General features: G+C 35.2%; 2 protein-coding genes and 1 pseudogene across 4 annotated transcripts; all 3 read right to left on the bottom strand.

Annotated features, from left to right (window-relative positions):
- Nucleotides 1-648: 648 nt before the first annotated feature.
- On the bottom strand, nt 649-4717 carry LOC107781288 (uncharacterized). 2 transcript variants are annotated; one of them, XM_016601975.2, is made up of 4 exons: nt 4291-4717; nt 2270-3031; nt 1661-2135; nt 649-1592 (listed from the first exon to the last, which is right to left on the bottom strand). In XM_016601975.2, exons 1-4 carry the CDS (start codon nt 4574-4576, stop codon nt 1406-1408), a joined length of 1710 nt encoding a protein of 569 aa, XP_016457461.2. In that variant the 5' UTR covers nt 4577-4717; the 3' UTR covers nt 649-1405. The 2 variants fall into 2 exon arrangements, with proteins under 2 accessions (XP_016457461.2, XP_016457460.2); XM_016601974.2 differs by having other exon boundaries at nt 1661-2174; nt 4291-4716.
- A 1500-nt stretch (nt 4718-6217) lies between these two features.
- LOC142172330 (U6 spliceosomal RNA) lies at nt 6218-6332 on the bottom strand (annotated as a pseudogene).
- Nucleotides 6333-14113: 7781 nt separating this feature from the next.
- On the bottom strand, nt 14114-22386 carry LOC107781287 (putative sugar phosphate/phosphate translocator At3g17430). Of its 2 annotated transcripts, XR_012701348.1 has the most exons (11): nt 22050-22386; nt 20570-20912; nt 18747-18854; nt 18114-18145; nt 17983-18033; nt 16908-16969; nt 16561-16822; nt 15625-15890; nt 15455-15549; nt 14495-14781; nt 14114-14350 (listed from the first exon to the last, which is right to left on the bottom strand). XR_012701348.1 is itself a non-coding variant. In XM_016601973.2 (10 exons), exons 2-10 carry the CDS (start codon nt 20654-20656, stop codon nt 14599-14601), a joined length of 1146 nt encoding a protein of 381 aa, XP_016457459.1. In that variant the 5' UTR covers nt 20657-20912; nt 22050-22386; the 3' UTR covers nt 14114-14598. The 2 variants fall into 2 exon arrangements, 1 of the variants encoding a protein (XP_016457459.1); XM_016601973.2 differs by having other exon boundaries at nt 14114-14781.
- Nucleotides 22387-23159: the final 773 nt, after the last annotated feature.

The following is a 23159-nucleotide window of genomic DNA, read 5'->3' as shown; positions in this document are numbered from 1 at the left end:
TTTACGAAATAGTTCAGTCTTTAAAGAAGTTTAACACAACTATATTGGGAATGCATGATAAGCTATATGGGTTGAGTTTTGATGCCCCGGGCTTTGGTCTAGCAGTAATAACGCAACACGTGATGTGTGAATTACCTACATATCAGAGGTTCTGTTACGAATAATTTTCTCCTTTAACATACGTGATGCTGAAGGGTTGGATGCCAAACATTTTGTGTTTGAGGCTTTGAACCATTTTCCAATTTTTATTAGGCATAATTTCTGTGGCAAGTTTTTCTAATGGTAAGTTGCTTTTAGCATTAGTCACTAATAGAGTGAAAACAAAGTAGAAAAAGTTCGCATGTCGAGACTAATTAATATTGATTATTGGTCGAGGATTGTAGCAAAACGAAACCCTGAAAAGACAAGCTACTTCGTCCAGTGTTAAATAAGCAAATTGAACGTTGAATTTTACCTCACCACATGCACCCGGCACATATGGACAACATCAAAACCTGTCAGAAACTTGCAGAATTTTTTTTACCTAGTAGTTGTTCAAACAGGAAACTGCTGAAAACAAATACCATACAACAGATATGATCTCCTAACAAACTATGTAACAAGTACAATACCAATCAAATGAGAGAAACATAGGAGGGAAAAGTATGAAATGAAAACAAATGCAAGTGCCTGCCAAGTAAATCTACAGATACAATATTTGACAAAGTACTTTGTAGTCATAACCTCCAATAAACAAAAAGAGGGGAAAGGATGAGGTTATGAAAACATACGAAAATGCCTCCCAAGAATATCTACATACTCCATTTGACAGAGTACTTTTTGGTCATAAAGCTCCAAAAACCAAGGTAACTGATCTGTATTCTAAACACTCTTCTAGATTTATATTCTAGCTAGAACAACAGCAGAGATTACAAAATATTCCTGTCAACCTGCCATCCAAACATTTGTGCTTCTTTTCTACTCACCCAGTAACCATGCTACATTCTTCATGGATGCTCCAAATTCTAGTAAGGTGAAAGCAATAGTAGATTCTTTAATGGAAACAAAATTTCGAGAGAGAAGGAAATTTTAAGATGAAGAAATTTAGGATTGTTGGTAACCATGAAGCTGGAATGAAAGATTACGAGATCCATCAGCATAGTTGGGTGGATAGAAGCATGATAACAATCCATCCGTTTAACATAAGGTTGACCATGGTGCAGAAAGCTGCCCACTATATCAGCTGCAATGGCATGTGGAAAAGCATTCCACAAAAGTAAAAAAGATGTTGCTCCTACGCCAGTGTCATCGATGCACTGAACAAACCGTCTCCAACGAAATTGAGCTTCTTTTAAAATCCATAAATCCAAGATATTTGATCCATTTCTGACTAGGACATGTTAAAATATTGAAAGAGCTCTCTCAACTAGGTATCTATTCTGGTACCACTATTATTATAAGTTTCTGGAAGAGTGATAACAACTGGTTGCCAACCAGAGTGCGAAGTTTTAATCCAACGCTTCAGCGTGATAATCATATCCAGGATTTGAATTACTTCACCCAATGTAAGGTCTTTTAAGCACGAGTTTTTAAGAATCAGAGCTGCTTCATACCTGATGGCAAATGGACATCAGAAAAAACTCTGGAAATTACTAAAAAACATGCAGCAGAATTCGTTTACCTGCATTCAGATGCTGCTATTGCTGAACGTCCAGCAGCTGAACAGAGAAAATTCTCAATCGCATTCCAAGTTGCATCTCGATACTGGTTAAGATTTCCACCAAGTGGATTAACGCAATTCCAGATCCTCTCAGTCCTACCAACATATAGCTCCAAATTTCCTACTTTTATCTTTAATATCATCTGTTGCTCTAGTGCAGAATTTAAGGCTGCTGTAACATCAGTATGACGATCTTTTGAGTTACCATAACGTACACAATAAGTAATGTTTTCTTCTGTTGGCACAATCTTCTCAAGCTTCAAAGTATTCAAGGCAAGCAAGATGACCCCTATAAGACCTTGAATGTGTTCAGGAAGCTGGAGACCCAAATCTGAATTACCAGGAACAGATTTAGAAATCCCCAATGAGGATGAAGGGAAGGAAAACTCAGGACGTGCAGGACTCTTGTTAAGAGAACCGTCGATATCACCCCCAACTGCAAGCAAATTAAGCCGCCTCAAGAAAACTATCTGGCCTAATAAAATTCAGTTTCGGTCAGAATACTTCCCTATTTTGTCAATTTAAAATTAAAAGCATAAAACAAGTTAATTGGGCTATCAGATAAATTACCCCTAACAGCATCAGGATGGCATACAAATGGTGTAGAAAAAACTGCAGAACTTTCAGGTCGTGGAGGTGCAGGCTGCAAATTGTTCTGGCAAGAGTTCGAATTCACAACTTTATCTGGAACTAAAAGAGGTTGAGATTGAGTACGCTGAGCATGCTTATTTTCTATGAATTTACTGCTATGGTTCTCTGAACTATCAGGCTTTGCGAAAAACTGATGTGGTGCAAACTGCTTTGGTGCAACATCTGGTTCTTGTGGGCAATGGCTGCTACTAGTTTCTTCAATTCTAGCTGGCATACTTGACATGCCGGTCATATTCAGTTTATTCGAGTTCTTAGGTACGTAAATAGCTTTAGTTTTAGTATCAGCAGTGCGTCCAGGATTAGATAACCTTTGGGGTCCAGAAGCATTAGTATTGGCATTGGCTTCGGAATAAGCAGGTTGGTTCACAGATATAGGTTTAGTAATTGGAGTCAATGTTGATTCTTGGCGTAATGTCTTAATGCCATAAGAAAGTTCTCGTGGAGATCCTCCAGCAGCAAGGCTTGTCCACTGCCACACATTCTTGGCAGCAGCAGCAAGAACAGCAGAAGCTTGTAAAGGTTGTGCTAGAAGAATATTATATCTCCTCATGCGTAACTGATGAATGGCATTGGAGAAATCCCTATCTCCCGAAATGAGCAGATAATTCGCAGGTGCAGGATTGTCCACTGCCCAAAATAGCATGTCCACCAAAATTTTCTTGTCACTTGCATCCTTAACCCCTGTTACATGAAACAAAATTCAATTTTTTTCCTGAGAAGGCAAAATTCAATTGGCAATACGCATTTATACTTAGCTTGAAAACACTAAAATGTAAGAAGGATGTAACTAACAACAACAACTACCAATCCCAAGCAGGTTGGATTGTTAGGGCCAGCTATATGAATCCTTATTGTCCATATACTATATCTAAACTCCTTTCAATATAATATATAAAGTTAAATCTCTAGAAGGGCTAACAAACTCCTAAAAATATTGGACCTAAAGGAAACGGACTAACACAACTAAAACTTAATCCCACTAATTGGTATATCCTAATGAAGATCTTTTTCTTCAATTTAACCTATTTTTCACTAGGTCTGCATGGATTCCTCCCAAATGATTTTAGGTCTACCTCGTCCTCTTTTAAAACGTTCACTCGCTAGGTTTTTCACCTATCAACCGGTGCATCTGAAGTCAACGTAGGACATGATCAGACCATTTCAAATGAATTGCTCTCATTTTATTCTCAGTGTATGCTACTTGTATGATATACATTCATCTTAGCATCTGCATCTTTGTGACACCTATCTTTTTCTTTTTTTTAAAAAAGTAACTAAAGATTATATAAATTTATGCACTAAGCCAGTGCATCAAGCATAATTACAGGTTGTGCAACATTCACTCTGATAACACTTTGGTAGCACTTATCCATTTTAACCATCCTACTTTGGTTCAATATGTAACATCTCCATCTATCATATCATTCTCCTAGAGCATCGAGCCTAGATATCTGAATTGTTTATATTTAAGTACTGCAATCCCGTCTAACCTCACCTCAACTTCAATCTTCGTATACTAGCTAAACCTGTTGTTCATATATTCAGTCTTACTTCTACTTTTCTAAAAGCCTTACTCTCTACCGTGCTTCTCCATTGTTCAACTTTTTTGGTTGACGCCAAGCTCGCTTCCAATTACCACAATAACATCAGAAAATGTTGATGTAACCACTTCATCTGAAATCTTAAGCTGTGAGAGAATGACACCTTTATTTATTTATTTATTTGGATGAAATGACAAATGTAGCAAACTGGACGGTGAGGATTCATATAGTCAATCTCAACTAGCTTTGAATTGAGGCTTAGTTGTTGCATTTTTTACTTATTATTTATATTTGCAACATATCCTATCAAATAAGGTGTAAACCATTTCGTCTTTTAGATAGACATGTATATCTATTTTGATACATGTAGCAAGATGAAGCAAGGGTTTGCTAGTGTACCGGCCAGGACGTGATTGAGAGCGATTCCAGTACTAGAGAGAGCATTTTGAACGGGCCAGGGGATGCGATTGGTGTCGCCATAGGCAGAGATGGTGACAGGTCCGTGATAGTTCATCTTCATCAATGCCGCGCTTATATTCTGAGCGATTGAGTAAGGGTCGCATCCCCTTGGCACCTGACAGTTCTCTATATCCCACCACACCGACGTCTTTGCCCCCGCGTATTGCGGTTCCACCGCTGCTCCGCTGGGAAAATCCGCCGCCGCCGTCAATCCGTCTCCGGCCATCGCCTATACAACGATTTTCTCTGACTCTGCTACCATTTAACCCTCATTCTTCTGATTATCTTTTTTACTCTACTATTTTGTCATACCTCTATCACTTCGCAATTCCTCAACATTCAGTTCCTCACTGTCCCACTATCCTTCTCTGAATTTACCAAAATAACCCCCTCTCTCCTCTCTTGAAACTAATGTGTGGGTATTTATGGGAATTTGGTTTGCCGTTAATATTATAACTCTTCAAAAACAGGCGCGATTTCCAACTATTTAAGAGAGAGAAGAAAAGGAATGAGAAATAGAGGCCGGTGTTTGGTACTTCAATGTACTGTATTTAAAAATTTGTGTATTCGATTTACAATTTCAAATATCATACCAAAAAGTAATTCGATACACTTCATTATTTTTTCTGCTTGGTTCGCGGTGAATTCTAATTCAGTATTCCTTTAGTACTGGGTTGAGATCTGTATTCAATCCAAAATAGTTGCACTAAGACTTGAGATCTGTATTCAATCCAAAATAGTTGCACTAAGACAAGTGTTACGTTTCAGAAGGTGCAACTTATTGCTCAAGGATTCATAATCTCTGTATATATAACAATATATTGCAATCAGTGACCCACATTCCCATAAATATTCATCAACGGGGAGTTTATTGATGGATCGTATATCATCCTGAATATGCACAAGGTAATTTCCTTGTCTAGTTAGGCTGGGTTAAAGGAAAATGCTAAACAAGTTTTTATAGTTACAGGAAATACTTACCGAAAAATCAAAACTTGAATATCGAGATCCGTATCGAAGTAATGAACAACCAAAAATTTCACACCGGATAACCGAAGAACCGATATCGAAATACCGAATTAACTCGGTTCGGTCCGGTCCGGTTTTTAGGTTTTTCGGATTTTATGCCCATCCCTAGAAAAAAAGGGAAAAATCGACTAGAGAGTATAATTTTATATTTACTTTTTTCCGGGCGTATTATACTCTGTCCATTTTAAAATGTTTTGACAAACTCCATATTATACTATAATATAATTTTTACGTACTATTTTTTAATTTGAAGTCTTCTAACTTAATGTAACGTTTTTGCTCTTTCAAATTAATCTTTTAATATTTTCTTTTACCGCTATTTGTTTAATTTACACCATGACTGTAAGGGCAAAGTTACGATATCCGAAGGGTGGTGTTGAAAAATTAAATTATATATATATAAAATACTAAATTTTAGAGGTGCATAATATATATAATTAACACTCTTTGTCAGAGAATGTTTTTCGCTTTTTTCAATAAACACCCTTTCGGAATTTCTCGCTTCGCCGTCAGACTAGTTAAACCAGTATCACTTTTGATTCGTGTAATCTTAATCTATTCTCTTGCAATCAGATTGTGTTTCCATCATTAACTGTTGAATATGTACATATGCAAATTTTACTCAACCTTTCAATCTTTTATTTTACATAGAAATTGTATTTTTAGTAGCTTTCTTACTGCAATATAATAGTCTTTCCATGTCACTTGATTTTTGCAATTGAAATTAAATTATATACATTCAACATACCTAACTCAACATTCTTAGGTAATAATCAAATAAAAAAATTGGAGGAGAATTGATGATTTTATTTCAATTACCTTGTATTATTTAAATGGAGTAACTTAGAACCATTTCTCAATTTGCACGTGTCAATCCTTGGGCAAGGCGTGCTTATCTTCTCTAAATCGTTTCAATTTTATGAAATGTCCTACTTTACTATATTTAGAAAGGCAAAGGGCCAAATATACTCATTTATTTTCGAAATGGTCTAAGAATAATCTTCTTTATACTATTGGGTTATCTATACCCTTTCCGTCATACTTTGGAACAAATATACTCTTACTTTGGATGGAGTGTCACGTGGCAACACCATATAAAAACGACCCATTTTTTTTTACCCGATCTGTTTTAAAAAATTCACCACCCGACCAATTTTAAAATTCAGTTTTTTTAGCTTTTTTAAAGCATATATTTTGTAAAAACTGAAAAATTTTTTTGTAAAAACTGGAAAAAAAAAAAAGAATTTGCAAAATATATATTTTTAAGTCTTTTCGATTTTTTTTAAAGTATTATTTTTGTAAAAACTGAAAAAAAAATTGTAAAACCTGAAAAAAAGACTCTCCTAAAGCAGTGGACTACACATGCATTAGTTTAAAAAAAATAAAAACATTTTGCAAAGTCTTTTTTTTTCAGTTTTTACAAAAAAAATACTTTAAAAAACTGAAAAATATATATTTTGCAAATTTCTTTTTTTTATTTTTTCAGTTTTTATAAAATAAAATTAAATTAAAAATGCTTTAAAGTAAAAACTGAAAAATATATATTTTGTAAAAACTGGAAAAAAAAATTACAAATATATATATTTTTCAGTTTTTTCAATTTTTTAAAGTATATTTTTGTAAAAACTGAAAGAAAAAAAAGATTTTGCAAAATATTTTTATTTTTTAAAACTAATGCATATGTAGCCCACTACTTTAGGAGAGTCTTTTTTTTTCAGTTTTTACAAAAAAAATACTTTAAAAAAACTGAAAAAACTTTAAAATATATATTTTGCAAATTCTTTTTTTTCAGTTTTTACAAAAATAAATTCCAGTTTTTACAAAATATATGCTTTAAAGAAACTGAATTTTAAAACGGGTCGGGTGGTGGGTTTTTTAAAATGGATCGGGTAAAAAAAATGGATCGTTTTCATCTGGTGCTGCCACGTGACACTCCATCCAAAATAAGGGTATATTTGTTCCAAAGTATGACTGAAGGGGTATAGATAACCCAATAATATAATGAGAGTGAAAGGGTATAGATAACCCAATAATATAATAAGAGTTATTCTTAAACTATTTTCGAAAGTATATGAGTATATTTGGCCATAAATCATATTTAGAACGGTGGTCATACATTCACAACTTAATGTAACATTAGACTCGAGTGGTGGAGCATTTGATTCTGCATTGTCATTAAATAAGGGGTACCCTACAACTGAAAAGTAAAGTAGTCCTAAAAGATAACTTTTTGAACATCAAGGCCCCACTTAAGCATAAGTTTGGAATATAATATTCTAAATTTAAGATAAATTAAAGTTTATTCAGCGTATGATATCAGTTGGAAAGGAATTACGACCAATTTCCACCCAAAATTTGATTAAAGGATAGTCAAGAGCCGAGTTTTGTTGTGCGGATGCCGAGAAAGGTGGTAAAAATGTTTACTAAAAGAAAATGGCAGTAAATTTGCAGCAAAAAAGAAAAAAGGATTATTCTGAAAAAAAAAAGGTTTATAATAATAATAAGAAACTATTTTCTCTCACAATTATGCAATTTTAGCAGGACTTAGTTTGGAGCTAAGCCCTTCTATTAGAAGTGGTCTATAAATTTCCCACAACTAAAAAGCAAAAAGGTAATTTTTTGATACTTCAACTTCTTTTCCTGCCAACCAAACGGTAGAAATCTTAGATTTTACCTCACTGACAAGTATAAATTACACTGACTTATAATTCGTAGTTGAGGCATTTATACGAGTTTTTTCGGAAGGAGCAATAAAACGTTTTTCTTTGATAGCCTGAACAAGCTTATTTCATATGCCTTTAAATAATACGAAAATAAACAATAATGTGGGGATTAAGTAATAGGCTTGTCACGACCCAAAATTTTCACATTCGAACCGTGATGGCACCTAATATTTCACTTGCTAGGCAAGCCAACGTTAGAATAATATTATTTATTTTTAAAATAATTTTAAATTTATTAATAACAAAGAAACAAATGCGGAAGCAAAGTTTGAAATATAGTGAATAATTCATAAAAATAACGGTGTCTAAATACCATCCCAGAATTGGTGTCACAAGTTCACGAGCTTCTAAAATAATGCAAATAAAGGTCTGAATAAAGTAAAGCTATCTGAAAATAAACACACAACTAAAGTAAAATAGGCGGGGACTTCAAAACTGCGGACGCCATGCAGTTATACCTCAAGTCTCCTTCGAGTAGCTGAAATCCGAGCAAGTCTATGGTACGCCGCCGGGACCAACTCCAAAATCTGCACAAGAAAGTGCAGAGTATAGTATTAGTACAACCGACCCCATGTATTGGTAAGTGCTGAGCCTAACCTCGACGAAGTAGTGACGAGGCTAAGGCGGTTCACTTACATTAACCTGTACGCAGTATTAATAACAACCACAAATAATAGAAATAAATCAGGTAACTCATTTATAATAATTGAAGCCAACCCAGCAGTCATAATCCATTATTATTTCAACCAATTCTGTTGCAGCGTGCAACCCGCTCTCACAATATATTCACTTTCGGTTCTGTTGCGGCGTGCAACTCGCTCCTCCAATATATTCATTTTAATCAAGTCTGTCATATATTTATTTCAATCAAGTATATATAGAGACGTTTAAATAAGTCTGTTATATATTTATTTCAATCAAGTATATATATAGACTTTTAAATAAGCCAGTTGCGGCGTGCAATCCGATCCCCCCAATATTGACTTTTCATTAAGTCTATTGCGGCGTGCAATCCGATCCCCCAATATTGACTTTTAATAAGTCTGTTGCGGCGTGCAACCCGATCCTCCAATATTAACTTTTAACAAGTCTGTTGCGGCATGCAAACCCGATCCTCCAATATTAACTTTTAATAAGTATGTTGCGGCGTGCAACCCAATCCTCCAATATTAACTTTTAATAAGTTTGTTGCGCCGTGCAACCCGATTCTCCAATATTAACTTTTAATAAGTCTGTTGCGGCGTGCAACCCGATCCTCCCATATTTTCATTTCAATCAATTTTTATTGAAGAAATTCCCCAATAAACGCAACAATTAATATAAAATCATAAGACAACAAGCATACAACAATTAGAATTTAATTATGAAACAAACAATGACAAATAATAATTTATTATAGAAATCAGGGAGAAAATAGGCAGTTTAATATTTAATATGCTAAATGTCAAATAACAATTAAAACACATAATTCAAATAGCATGTAACAATTAATGCAGGAATTCAAGAATTAATATTTTGACAAAGAATAAGAGAGAAACAATTATTATAATAATTAATTTATGATTAAAAATAATTTATGATTTTTCAAGTAAGCAGGCAAACAATTAATTTGACGACGTATAGACACTCGTCACCTCGCCTATACGTCGTTCACATGCAATTCACATAACAAATAATTTAAGGGTTCTATTCCCTCAAGTCAAGGTTAATCCCAACACTTACCTCGCTTTGCAAATTCCAATTAATTATTCAACCACATCTTTTCCTTTTAAATTTGCCTCTGAAAGTTTCAAATCTATTCACAAACAATTCAATAGATTCAATACTAATCATAGGAATTAATCCCATATGAATTTACACATTTTTCGGATAAAAATCTGAAATTCAATAAAATACTCGACAATGGGACCCACGTCTCAAATGTCGAAAAAACTCGCGAAATTCGAACACCCGTTCCAATACGAGTTCAACCATACAAAAATTGTCCAATTCCGATATCAAATAGACTTTCAAATCTAAATTTCTCGTTTTTGAAAGATTTTAGAAAAAATCTGATTTTTCTTCCATAAATTCACGGATTCATGATATAAACGAGTATGAAATCATGAAATATAATCAATATAGGATAAGGAACACTTATCCCAACGTTTCCCGTGAAAATCGCCCAAAAATTCGCCTTAACCAAGCTCAAAATGACCAAAATGAGTAAAAATATCGGACTCTTTGATATATACACTGCCCAAGCATTTTCGCACCTGCAGTCCCTGGGCTCGCACATGCGAGCTCGCATCTGCGAGAAAAATCTCGTATCTGCGGAAAAGGGGCTGCCAGCCAATGTCCGCATCTGCGTAATTAGCGCGCATGTGCGGACACGCTTCTGCGAGAAGTTGTCCGCTTCTGCAAATGTGCGGGTGCGTGCAGATTTTCGCACCTGTGGACTTTTGCCCAGCCATGCCCGGGCGCATCTGCGAGCTCGCACATGCGGTCAAAAATCCGCAGGTGCGATTATAACAGAAGGCAAAAATACATATTTTGCTTAAGTCCAATTCTTGATCCGATTTCAATCCGTTTCACTATCGGCGTACTCGGGCCCCCGTACGAATATACCAACAAATCCAATAACATTATACGGACTTATTCGGGGTCTCGTATCACGTCAAACAATGCTGAAATTACAATTCACACCCTGATTCAAACTTTGAGTTTTAAACTTTTCAATTTGCAAATCTCGTGCCAAAACATATTAAATGAATCCGGAATAACTTCAAATTTGGCACACAAGTCATAAATGACATAACGGAGCTGTTCAAATTTTTAGAATCGGATTCCGGCTCCGATATCAAAAAGTCAACCTCGTGGTCAAACTTGGAATCTTTAGCCTTTAAATTGCTAGTTTCGTTAAATGGTCATAACTTGAGCTAGTGACCTTCAAATTAAATTCTGGGCATACGCCCAAGTTCCAAATCACGATACGGAGCTACCAGAACTGTCAAAACACTGATCCAGGTCCGTTTGCTAAAAATATTGACCAAAGTCAACTCAGTTGAGTTTTAAAGCTCTATTTCACATTTTAATTCATTTTTCACATGAAAACTTTCCGAAAAATTTTACGGACTGCGCACGCAAGTCGAAGAATGATAAATGGTGCTTTTCAAGGCCTTAGAACACAGAATTATTTATTAAATTTAAAGATGACATTTTGGGTCATCACAAGGCGGTAGTGTTATTTGTACATAATGCCTCTTTACAATTTTGAATTTAAAAAAATGACTTTTTTAGATCTCTTATGTGTACAAGACAGATCTCTTACGTGTAAAAATAAATCTCACATGTGTAAAAAAAAGTAGAGTTATAAAACTAAAAACAAGTTTGTAATGAGCCAAAAAACCAATTGACACGACAGTGCTATTTGATGGAAACAATGTACATATATAGTTGTGCTAGTTGATTATATTAGCCTTCTCATTTTACATTGCCACTTGTTTGAAATACATTGTTTAATCTGGCAAATCTCGTCGTGTGCATCTTGAGTGATGGTGGATTAAGAATTATTTGTTGGGTTTTATTAATTAAAACTAAAAGAGGTGTGAATGATGTTGGGAAATTTAACCCTCACAAAAATAATATTCACGGTATACGACTATAATAAATGCGGATTACTAAAATACTGTAACCAACGGTAATAATAAGAGAAATAAGGACATCTAGATTTTTACGTGGAAAACCCTTCTGAATAAGAGAAAAACCACGGCCCGAGAGGAGCAACTCATTTCACTATAACGAGGATTTTACTATTTGTGGTATCGAGTAAAATACTCCAAGACCACTAAACACTCAAAAGAAATAACCCTCTTTTGATTTTTCCACCTCACTACAATACCGCTCAAACTCTCTATATTTCTCCTCACAGAGTATTTTTCTTCTTACTCTGTAAATCACTCTATTTCTCTTTGTTTTGGTGTGATTACAAATGAAGGTAGAGGCACCTATTTATAGTTGATGAATGCTCATATTGATGTATGCAATGACATCAATATTCACTTCAAAAGCTAGTTTCCTAAATTGAACTTTTAAATTGGTTGGTTTGACAAAACCAAAAGGAAGCTTCATCTTCTTTCACACGGGCCATGTGATGGATCCAATAAATGAAAAATGATGGGAAAAGAAATGGAGGGAAATAAAATTTTAAATTAGTCCCTCTTACAAAGGAACTTTATCACTCGTTGGATAGGAAGAGAAAAATCCTTGTGCTTATATAGAAGCACTTCTTCTCGCTCTTAGAGAGTTGAGAAGAGAGCAAACCTTGCGTCGTCGTTGTCGCCGCTCGCTCAACTCGGTTCGACTTTGGATTTGTTGATAATTTTTTGGACCAGATTTATTTTCCATTTCTGTCATGTAACCATTTCCGTCATTTCATATTTCCTTTCCTAATATTTTTTTCCAACAATCAAATTCGCGACCAGCCATTCCGTTTAACAGAAATTCAAATAATTTCTGTCGAATGGATACCTCTTCAAACGAACAAGCACCTTCGCACCTGTTGGGACTCAATGTTGTTGGCTATAAATAGAGAGGCTCAGCCTCATTTTTCATTGCCGAATCTGAAAATCTCTCCCCTCTATATTCTGCATTCTACATTGTTTTTCAAAGCAAAAACGTAAGCATTTTGTTTGATTTGCTCCGCTATTTGAGTTCGCCGAAATTCTGTGATTTGAAGTGCCGCTATTACAAAATAGTTATTTTGTTCTATCTTGGGAGGAATTAATTCGAAACCTTAGGCAACTGTTAGGGGATTAAATTTCTTAAGGACACACAGAAAACTTGTGGGCTCGAAATTTTCGGTTTTTGTTTTCTTAAACTAACGTCTGACTTTGAATACACAATTCTAACATTATTGCACTAGGACTACCATCCCTCCATCGTTAAAAAATAGGGATGAGTACATTGCTATTAAAACTGAATTACCAAGTCTCTTTGAAATATATTATATTACCAGTAAAATCTCAAGATTTTAGATTAACTACTGTGGCCTATCCAATTTTTCCAAAGTTTAGCACAGTATCTCTTCTTTTTACCACTTTTATATTACTTCATAACTGTAACCAGACTATTTCTACACTTGAATTCTTATCGATCTATATACTTAAAGTCAATAACAAACGGAATTTTTGAAGAAACTAAACGACAGACCAAACACTTAGAAAACTGCCATGTCGCACGATAATTCTAAATTTGGATCAATTTTCTCCTCTTTTTGTTTCTTTTGCTCGTTTTCGCAAGTACTTATATCTTCTGGCAATCTAAAAGTAGATAACTATAGTACGTATATATTGATCCATCATTTGAAGGTGCAACACAACGCACCTAAGGCGACGTGTTTAATCTCAGGTGAAGTACACGAATAGTCTTTAGCCACCAACGAGTCTAAAATTGAGCTTTGCCAAAGCTTAAGAATGAAGTTCAAGTTCAAACCAGGTTTGAAGTTAGCCTTTAGCAAAGCCAACTTCAAACCCGAAGGTCTAAGAAAGCAAAAGCAACAAGAGGTTCGGTCCAAAACCTGGCAATACATTAAATAGTTTTTAAGAACTGAATATATTTTAAATAGGGGTACTACAGGCAGCTACCTAGTGTCATTTCTACTTTAATCTCCCTACCGACCAGTCCGCTTTACCACTTTTTAGCCCATTATGTCTTAATATGTTATTCTTTATTTTGTTTGAAAACCTTGTGAAAATTATTCAGCTATCTATCACGATTGTAGCCTCTACCATCATACAACATTGTTAATTGTTATGCAAAGGAATATTTGCTTCACACTTCAATACCAACTATCTACTCTGTTCATGGTGACAGTACTAACAGCACTTCCAAATATGCCAAAAGAACCAGTAGCAGAATATCTGTCCATTTGACACTGAGGATTTTGTCCCAACCGTTGCAATTATAGCGGATAGAAAAATAAATATAATATGACTAGCAAGATAAAATTGAACCTTTCATGTTAACCCACATTAGCAGTTACTTAAGTTTCTCCACAAAGAAAGAAAACAACTGGATACATAACTCAGTTTAGTGTAAGAGACCCATACAAAGAGCCTTCAAGTACTGTCAAGTTCTACACCTAAGTCCCAGTAAGTTGCTCCATGGCACAATGAAAATTTCGGCTAAAAATTTACGGCTAACATTTTCTTTCCCAAGGCATAATCAAATAACTCAACAATGGATGTTGCGCATAGGCCTATCTCTACCTATGTGGGATTGAGAAGAGTATTATATGAGGTTAAAAAAATCAATATTTCATTGAGCATCATAAACCCTAAAACAATATTACAATAAATAACTAATATCAAGGTTAATGGAGGTAGTACTTTGCAAAGAAATGCAACTCTTACCAAAATGGTGGAGGGCGTATGCACAAGACCCGCTCTCATCAATCTGCTTGATACTCTGATTCTAACAAATGAATTCAAGATGGCATTTAAAGGATTAACGGTTCTCATGCAGAGTGGCTGCTAAGTGGGCTTCGCCCAAGATGAGAGACCCTAGTTGAAGGAATAAAGGGTGCTTCCTCATCCACTGTTGAATCCGGAGAACCATTCCTTGTACCTTTTCCTCCACCGTTCTTAGCAATATCATCTGACACATACAGATCGAATGACTTCTTCTCCATTTTAAGTTCCTATCAGAGGCAAGGTGCAGAAAGTAAATATTTTGGCACTGCTTGCAATAAAAACCATCTTAACTAGAATAAAGAATTGCATGCAAACAGAAAATTCCACATCGGATGGAGACATGCATAATTAATAAACATGAAAGCTCAAAATAAGTTTTAAAATGACTAGGAAAAAAATTGTCAGAAGATATAATTATAAGCTTATAGAACGTATTTGTTAACTGTTGATTATTAGTTTACATTCATGTGCTCTCTAGCCGAGGGTCTATCGGAGACAGCAGGAGGGTAGGCCGTAGGGGGTAGTTCTGCGTACACATTACCCTCCCTAGACCCCACTTGTGGAAATTTACTGGGTTTGTTGTTGTTGTTGATTATTACTTTATTAGTTTACGTATGAAGTGTTTATTCTCTAGCTCCTGCCTTATTCCTTTTTCTGTTCATATCGAAACCCTTCTCTAGACACGCTAGGATGAATTTTATATTTGGAAATTGATATTGCAAACCAGGATTCCAAAGAACCAAAAACATGGATCATATGCTGGTGATATTTTGTGCAGTTTTTATTTAAATTTTTTTTGAAAACATCAAGAAAATGATGAACGAAGAAAAAGAACAAAAACTTAAATAGAAGAGACAGTGCAAAGTCTGACACTCAAACTTGAAAGTCATTAAATCAGACCTTAGCTGTTCGTTCAGTAACACTATCTACAGGAAGTTGAACAGCTCGAACGTCCTTCATCTTCAAGTAGTTATACATCACAACACCGCATAATGCTATAGAAAACAGAAAAAGTTCATTAAGATGTTTGATCGCATAAAGCTCCCATAAATAGAAGGAACCAAGCTTACCAATGGCATAGCCTGTAATATTAAGAGTGGTTATTGTCGACTCTGGAAAAATTAGAGTTGAGAGGGCAATAAGTATCCAATCTTTCAAGACACCGGCAACTCGGATGGTTACAGCACCAGTTCTACCAATCACTAAGAAAATTGAGAAATTCAGAGCAAGAGCACAAAGTGCATTTGAAAAGAAAATCCAGAAGTTGAATTGAATTTGTGAGACTTCCATCTCAGGCTTCTCCAGAAGATACCACGGGACAAAAAGAAAGACAAAGCTGCATATTGAAACATGTAATCATAAGTAACTAGAAGAAACAGTACAGCACTTGCATGAGGCTCCAAAACAGAATAAAGACAGACATATAAAATACAGAGATCATTCTCATACTTGCTTATTATCAGGTGACACATAGCAGCAATTGCCTCGTCATAGATCTCTCACTAACTGAGGTAAACATAACTATGGATTGCGTCTATCTATGTACAGAGAACAAATTTACTTTAAAAGAACTTGCAAGCAAATACCAATCTCTCTAGCATCATTTCTACCTCTTTCGACTCCATAAGACCAGCGAGGACACAGTAATCAGTCATGCCAGATGCAGGACACAGCTAAACACATAACAACGTGCTAACAGAAATATAAAGGTCATTGCTTTCGAAAAGGTATATATTTTAGAGTCAGAAATGCATAAGAAAGAAATATGTGGTTACACCTTCCAACTTGAGCTATAACACTTGGAAGCACATACTCTCATGCAATTTGAAACTAACAGCTTTAATAGAAGTGTCATATGGAAGTGCCTCTTTCAATATCAGAAATTGACTGATTTGAGGTTACAGTGCAGTCATACAGTCATAATCTCTCTCTCTAAGAAGATATCACCTATTCATCTGCACAACATGATAGCAAATAACTCAACGAACGAGATAGAAGATGAATACCTGCAAGGAGCTATGTAATATAGGCTGGTGATAGGATTGAGAGTTAATCCCTTCTTCTGAAGCAGAACTTGAGTTAAGACCAGCCTAAGAGCCTCAGCAAATATTCCAGTGACCTGATACACTGTACCAACTACATTGAAGTGAATTTCTCCATAGGAGGATACTACAACGCCAACACTGACCAGCACCATGTTCATGAATATGTCGCATCTTAACTTGTCAATTCCACAAATAACAGCCATGACAAAGGTGGCCACTGGCACTGTCATTTCAACACAAAGCTACAGCCAATTAGTACATTCGCAAACATTGGGACAGACAACTAAAAAAGTGTTACCCAGGCATACTTAGAGCTTTCAGCATCTGGATAAAGGCTACAGAAATGAACAGATAAGCTGTGTTCCCAAACCTGCAAGAAAATAACATATGCTGCTTTTAGAAACACAATTATTAGAACTTCAATTCATGTGAGTAATGAAACATATAGGAACTCAGTAACTGAAACAATCAGTGAAACTCTCCCCAAAGAAATATTCTTTTGGCAAACAACAGTGGAAAACATCAATTAATTCTATGAGACAATAATTCACTCATTTGGCAATGATGCACAAAAATGTCTGATTTTCTTATCGCCCCAGTTCTCATAGCTTTACTATATTCCACCTCTGCTTTCCTAGACAAGTAAAGTGTCAAGGAAGAACAAGGAAATCTAACCGGCCAAAAGTCTTCCTCTGTTGTAGCACAACTAATTCAATGAGAGAAAAGTCAAATAGAGGAAAAGCATTTGGCTATATACTTGAAACCAATCAATAAACCCATTGTAACAGGTGACATACAAGGTTAAAATAAATACTTCCTTATCAAAAAGGTTGAAACAAATTCTCAATTCAGCTCAATACTAGTTCATTAACCTGAAACGTCCAAATTGCTTAGGACAGTTTAAACACTATTAGCTAGATAACCCAAAAGGTCGAGGTTTCCTGCATCATCAGAAACAGAACAAGAGAAGCAGGACTACGTTCTTTTTTCTTTACACTTTCCAGTATTGACTTCCAACAAGGTGACTGGTTAGTTGGACATAGGTCCAATGAGCAAAATTTATGCCAATCTAACACATCCTTCTTTTAAAATAAGAGCAGATGAAAATAATATCATGTAAAACAGTAAAAGTACTCTTTTAGGTTAGATTCAAGGGTATACACGGCTTCGTTGTTAGTGCATGAAAAGTAGATATCACATATCCGGAATAAGTTAACAGTCAATTTTCATATATCACCAATATGCATTCATAGCTAATCCATTTATCACAGTTTGAGCCAACCATCAATGACCCATTTACTTATGAGATTGCACAACACCTGTCATGTGGACATTTTAACCAAATGCAAACAAGACATTCAGTTCCTCAAAGTAGAATCTTACCAAAGACTTGAAGCAAAGAAAGCACTAATGGGAATGACACACGTCGCATATCTGCAGATTCAGTAATAAATAGTGAAATAAGACAGCATTACATCTGAAGACAAAGTGGATGCAAAGGAGCAAATTCTTACATTACAAATGTCATTTTGACAGGCGATACAACCTGCACAAAAAATAAACATGAATGGAAGGAAATCAGCTGAGCCCTAGTCTTATGCATCAAATGGAATGAAAAATCGCGCACGATAAACTAATTTCCCTTCGAGTAGACGAAGAGTGAAGCTAAAGCCATCCAAATGCCAAGTTAGATATCCAAAACATGAATAAATTTATGAATTTATTTATCGTTGCAAACCCTCCCCATGCGCCCAGAGGGATCTAACATGAGGAATTCTGTAAGTGGTTCATCAGAATCACCGCAAAAACCTCTCCTCAGGCGTCAGGGGGGTTAAAAGAATATGATCAATCATTAAATAGCAAGTGCTTTCTCAGAAGTAAGCTCCCGGGAAAAGTTCGCATCAAAAGCACAAAAAAACCTTTGTGAAGTGTGATAAAGGCTGAAAAGTAACATGTGATGAGTCTCTTCAAAATCCATGACAAAAATCGAGACTGGTGAAACGTGAATGATGCATAACAACAAACAAAGAAAACATTTTTACAACAAGGTCAATAACTAATAGGTAAGCAAGAAGTTTTCATCAAAGAGCAGAGTGCAAAATGTTGCAAGAAAGATGAGACTGTTAATACCAATTACAATACCATACCTTGAAGACACGGATAAGAAGGAAAGCTACTAAGCCTGAAAAGCCCATATGAATCATTGTAAGTGTAATTGGTAATGGGAAATTGAAATATTTTGGTGAAAGAACCCACTGCAAAAACAGAAACCAGGAAACCAAAATAAGAATCATTAGCTCTTACTGATAGCACTGGCAAGATAAAGAATCAGACCTGAATGATACAGAAAAATATACTGAGCAGAATTAGTGTCTTTTTCTTAAGACGATGTTGCACTAGTGCAGAGCGGAAATGAAAACATCATACAGCAAGAGCACCATGTTAGAGGTTATGTGTCAGTTAGTAACATGTTGCTTATCCTGGAGCATGGCTTATCCAAAGACCATCTATCTTTTCTACTTCTCCCTTTCCATGTCCTCCTTCCAAACAAGTAATTACCAAAAACTGAAGCTCCAAAATGTTAGTCCATTCCTTTTTCCCCTAAGTAAAATCTTTCCCTGCAGCATACTCAGTGAAAGCGGAGACATAATTGGACCTAAACCTACGAAACTGCTAAAGGGTGAATGGTGGAGGGAGGGAAAACGAGAATACGAGAAAAAAATAAAAAGGAAAACTTAGAAAGGAATAAATATCTAAGTGCATTCAATTTTAACATTGATGTATGGACGAACTTTCTACAGTTTCGAAAGTTTGAGATGCAACAAATATCTTATGACAGAAGATAAAGGGAACTATCATTAATTAGGTGGAAATGCTACAGACTAAAGGTTAGAGGGAAATCTATCCTCTATATTTTAATGTTAACAATAACAACTAGTACTACGTCTCAAACCCAGCTAGTGGGGACAACTACATCAAACCTCATTTTCCATGTCGCTCCATTTGGACGTCTCATTCCAATACTCAATAATTTGGAGCTCTTTAGTACTAAAAGTTATCTACATTTTCTCACATACAAATTTCTAAACAAGCTAAAAAGACTCCGAGCAAACATTTTTCAAATGTAAGTGTACAATATGATTAAGCTTGAAACCAACTAAGTAGCTGTTATTGTCCAATGGATCTTCTGTTTCTATTGTGTTCTCTTTTTAGTCAAATCTACATGAAACACCAAGAGATTGTCAGCTTTTTAGACATTTTCGTTCCATGTGATTTGAATCTATTTCATGCTCTTTTAATACCTTCAATAACCATGATTTTAAGTAAATGACTATCTTTTAATGACCATAGACCAAACATGTACAATATAATATGTGTGTGTGTGTGTGTTTTTTGTGTACAAGCATCTGACAACATCATTGGTTTTCACATCAACAGCCACTTAGATTATTACTCACACAATGGTTGGTTCCCCACCAAAATATTTTCTCTTCCTTCATGTTGTTTGGTGCGCTTGGATGGAACGCAAGAAATTATTTTCCAATTTTCGTTCAGTGCTGCATACAATAGACCCTTGTGGTCCGGTCCTTCCCCGGACCCCGCGCATAGCGGGAGCTTAGTGCACCGGGCTGCCCTTTCAGGCTAATTTTACAAGTTGATCATGGATTACCACCGGCTTGATCAAAACTTCCCATACTTTTCTTCCTCAATGAAGAAGCTAACAACATGAAAACTTAATTTAGTTACTTCTGGAAGCCAGAGGCACAATATTGATAACAGCTTGTTACTTTTGGTTGTCCTTCTCATAGGTTGCCAGAACCACAGTTTTAATCTAAAGTGTCCCCTTTTAAGTTCTGACCATATTCTATTGAGTTGCAAATCTAGAGCGTAAGACTATAACCAACGAACAGTGATCCATACAACAAATGAAGTGAAAGAAAGTCACACGACACTAGAGAAAACGAGATACCTTGTTATACAAAATAACTCCTGATGAAAGTGTTATATAGACAAAGAGATATATATACGTCAACACAAGTTGTTTGCTGATCTTCATCTTTTCTTCTATGACACTTTGCGATTTGGCTAGCAGGCCTCCAATCTGCCTAAAAATCTAACAGATGCTCTCCAATCTGGCTAAAAATCTAACAGATGCTCTCCAATCTGAAGATCAAGAAACTCAAGTCCACAATAATTTTTGCAGATAAGAGGTACACCATCAGCTCAGCTGCTGTTTATTCATTAGAAGATGATATATAATGTGCCAAGTCTGTTTCTGAATATGCTGTTATTGTAGCAGGTTTTGATAGAATCTGGAAATAAATGATAAAGTAAGGAACATTTTTTATAATAAAAAATATATTATAAGAACACCTCATTTTAACAAGGCAATTAAAACATTCTCATCAGATAAACATGGAATCAAACAAATATTGTTGATATTTTATCGACTTTCACTAGAAACGGATAACTTTGTGATGAAGAGCAAAACTTTACTGGCATCACATGTATGACATGAAAAAGAAAAACCATGATAACTGCTAAAAAAGACTGCAAATGCAACCATTATATATGACTCTGCCTCTGTGTGTGTGTCCAGAAACAAACATTAGTTAGATATGAACGAACAGAAGATCAGATGTAAAATGAACAATGTCAACTTGTCGGTCCATGAAATGCAATATAACAAGTTACCTCAAGAAGATTTGGAGACAAAATAATACAAGATAATGGCATACAGGCTAGTCAGGGTTTAAGAAAGATTGAGTCTATTAGTATGCACAAAACAGTTAGCAGCATGAATAAAATAGTTAAGACACATAATACAGCTTTTTTATATAACTTCAATGAATAATAGCTGCAGTCATTCTAGAGCATGGTGCACATTAGTATGAAATGTAGAAATTTACGAACTAAAATTGGTAGCAAGCTCAACTTCAACTTGAAACTTATCTTTCTTTTTTTCGCTTTCTGTAACTGAAACTTAGAAACTCGGCATATATTTCAAACAACTAATGATATCAAGCAGCTCACTAAGCCGGAAATTAGCAGTGTCCAGTTATCAACCATCAGCATTTTCCCAATGCTGAATAATGAATATAATCCACACAGGTAAGCATATAAGTAAATTCTAAAAACATACAGCCAACGGCGTTTAATTTAAAGTCTGCAAAGAGATTAAAGCATTGCATATGAACTACAAATGAATGATACAAATAACTCATCGCTAGAGCAAGCATGTGAGTCACGCCAAAACATAATTCAGAAGAAGAAAAAAACAATACTACCAATAATAACAATGCGCATCTGCAGCACGTAAAGTATAATAAAAACAATAAGAATAAAAATGAGAAATAAAAAATTAAGTGAGAGCATAAGAGGAAAAACTGAAACAGGGGGAAAACGACGAATCAGGTGTGAGGAATTAGAAATGGAAGTAAAGTCCTTACAAATAGAACAAACTCGAGAGGCGTAAGCACAGATCTGAGGCAAGCGAGGTAGAGAGAAAACGAGATGCGATCAATGCTCGCCCGCTCGATCTGGAATGGTTAGTTTAATCGTCTCGATTCTCGAATCCGTTGCCCTAATAATACAATTCTAAATTCGTAATGTTTATTTACCCCGTAGCAGGGGCTTATTGCGCCTAAGTGAGCAAGATCAAGCAATGTGACTGAGAGTGAAGCTACTAAAGGGGCTGAAGAGGGAGATGCAGTGTTTGTCCCAAACGTAGAGGTGCGGTTAAGACACATGCGTTTTCTTTGCCCGCTCTTACACTCCACACTCGCCAATGATAAATTTATGTGATATAGTATTACTCATAGTTTACACCGCTGCTACATAATCACGATGCTATAATATTAATCTAACCCATAACCCTAGAAAAAGGGGTTTCTAACCACTCATGTTCATAACAACAATCAAAATAAGTACTTATAAGCTAAAATCAATCATAAATTGAGGTTATTTTTTGTTTGACCAAGACTTTTACAACTTTATCCCTAATAATATTTATTAATTTACAAAATATTTTTCCCAAAATAAATTTTCTAACTTTCGTTTCATTCCACATTCGTTGTTCATATTTTTCTTTACAAAGAAACTTTTTGATTTATAATATTTTGTAAAGTTTTTAAGAATATTTTAGTCATTTTAATAAAAGAACAACTTATCAGCATTTTTTCACCAAACACATCAACTGTTTTTTATTAGTTTCAGCACGTCTATCCAAACACGTAAATGATTATTTAAAAACTCATTTTCGACACTTAAAAATACTTTTTAGCAATTCAAGTTTATTAGCAATTTACAATCAGCTAATCCAAACGGGTTTTATATTTATTGCCCTAACAAATCTATCAGACATAACGAACCGTATTAATGTGGCTAAATCTTAAAGTTAACTAGTCAATGTGGATGTTTTGCTTATGGTTCATTTTGTATGACTTTCAATATAATTATAGAGATTTTTTTTTGCACAAAATAAAAATCTACTTAAATGACCTAATTATATCAAGCTGCATATCCTTATTCTATCTTCCACATGCCTCACATTTGAACTT

This window comes from Nicotiana tabacum, chromosome 17 (assembly GCF_000715075.1).
Source record: "Nicotiana tabacum cultivar K326 chromosome 17, ASM71507v2, whole genome shotgun sequence".
Lineage (NCBI taxonomy): Eukaryota > Viridiplantae > Streptophyta > Magnoliopsida > Solanales > Solanaceae > Nicotiana > Nicotiana tabacum.
Note: the sequence above shows the minus strand (reverse complement) of the source record. Positions and strands in the feature narration are given on the sequence as shown.

Excerpts from the sequence above, each read along its gene's own strand:
- LOC107781288 (XM_016601974.2), bottom strand. The coding sequence starts at position 4,576 with ATGGCCGGAGACGGATTGACGGCGGCGGCGGATTTTCCCAGCGGAGCA. Across the intron at positions 3,032-4,290 it reads TCTCAATCACGTCCTGGCCG|GGGTTAAGGATGCAAGTGAC; the intron begins GTACACTAGCAA and ends TTCATGTAACAG. Across the intron at positions 2,175-2,269 it reads CCATCCTGATGCTGTTAGGG|GCCAGATAGTTTTCTTGAGG; the intron begins GTAATTTATCTG and ends GAATTTTATTAG.
- LOC107781287 (XM_016601973.2), bottom strand. The coding sequence starts at position 20,656 with ATGAAGATCAGCAAACAACTTGTGTTGACGTATATATATCTCTTTGTC. Across the intron at positions 16,970-17,982 it reads TTCTTTGCTTCAAGTCTTTG|GTTTGGGAACACAGCTTATC; the intron begins GTAAGATTCTAC and ends ATTTTCTTGCAG. Across the intron at positions 14,782-15,454 it reads TTACTGAACGAACAGCTAAG|GAACTTAAAATGGAGAAGAA; the intron begins GTCTGATTTAAT and ends TGCCTCTGATAG.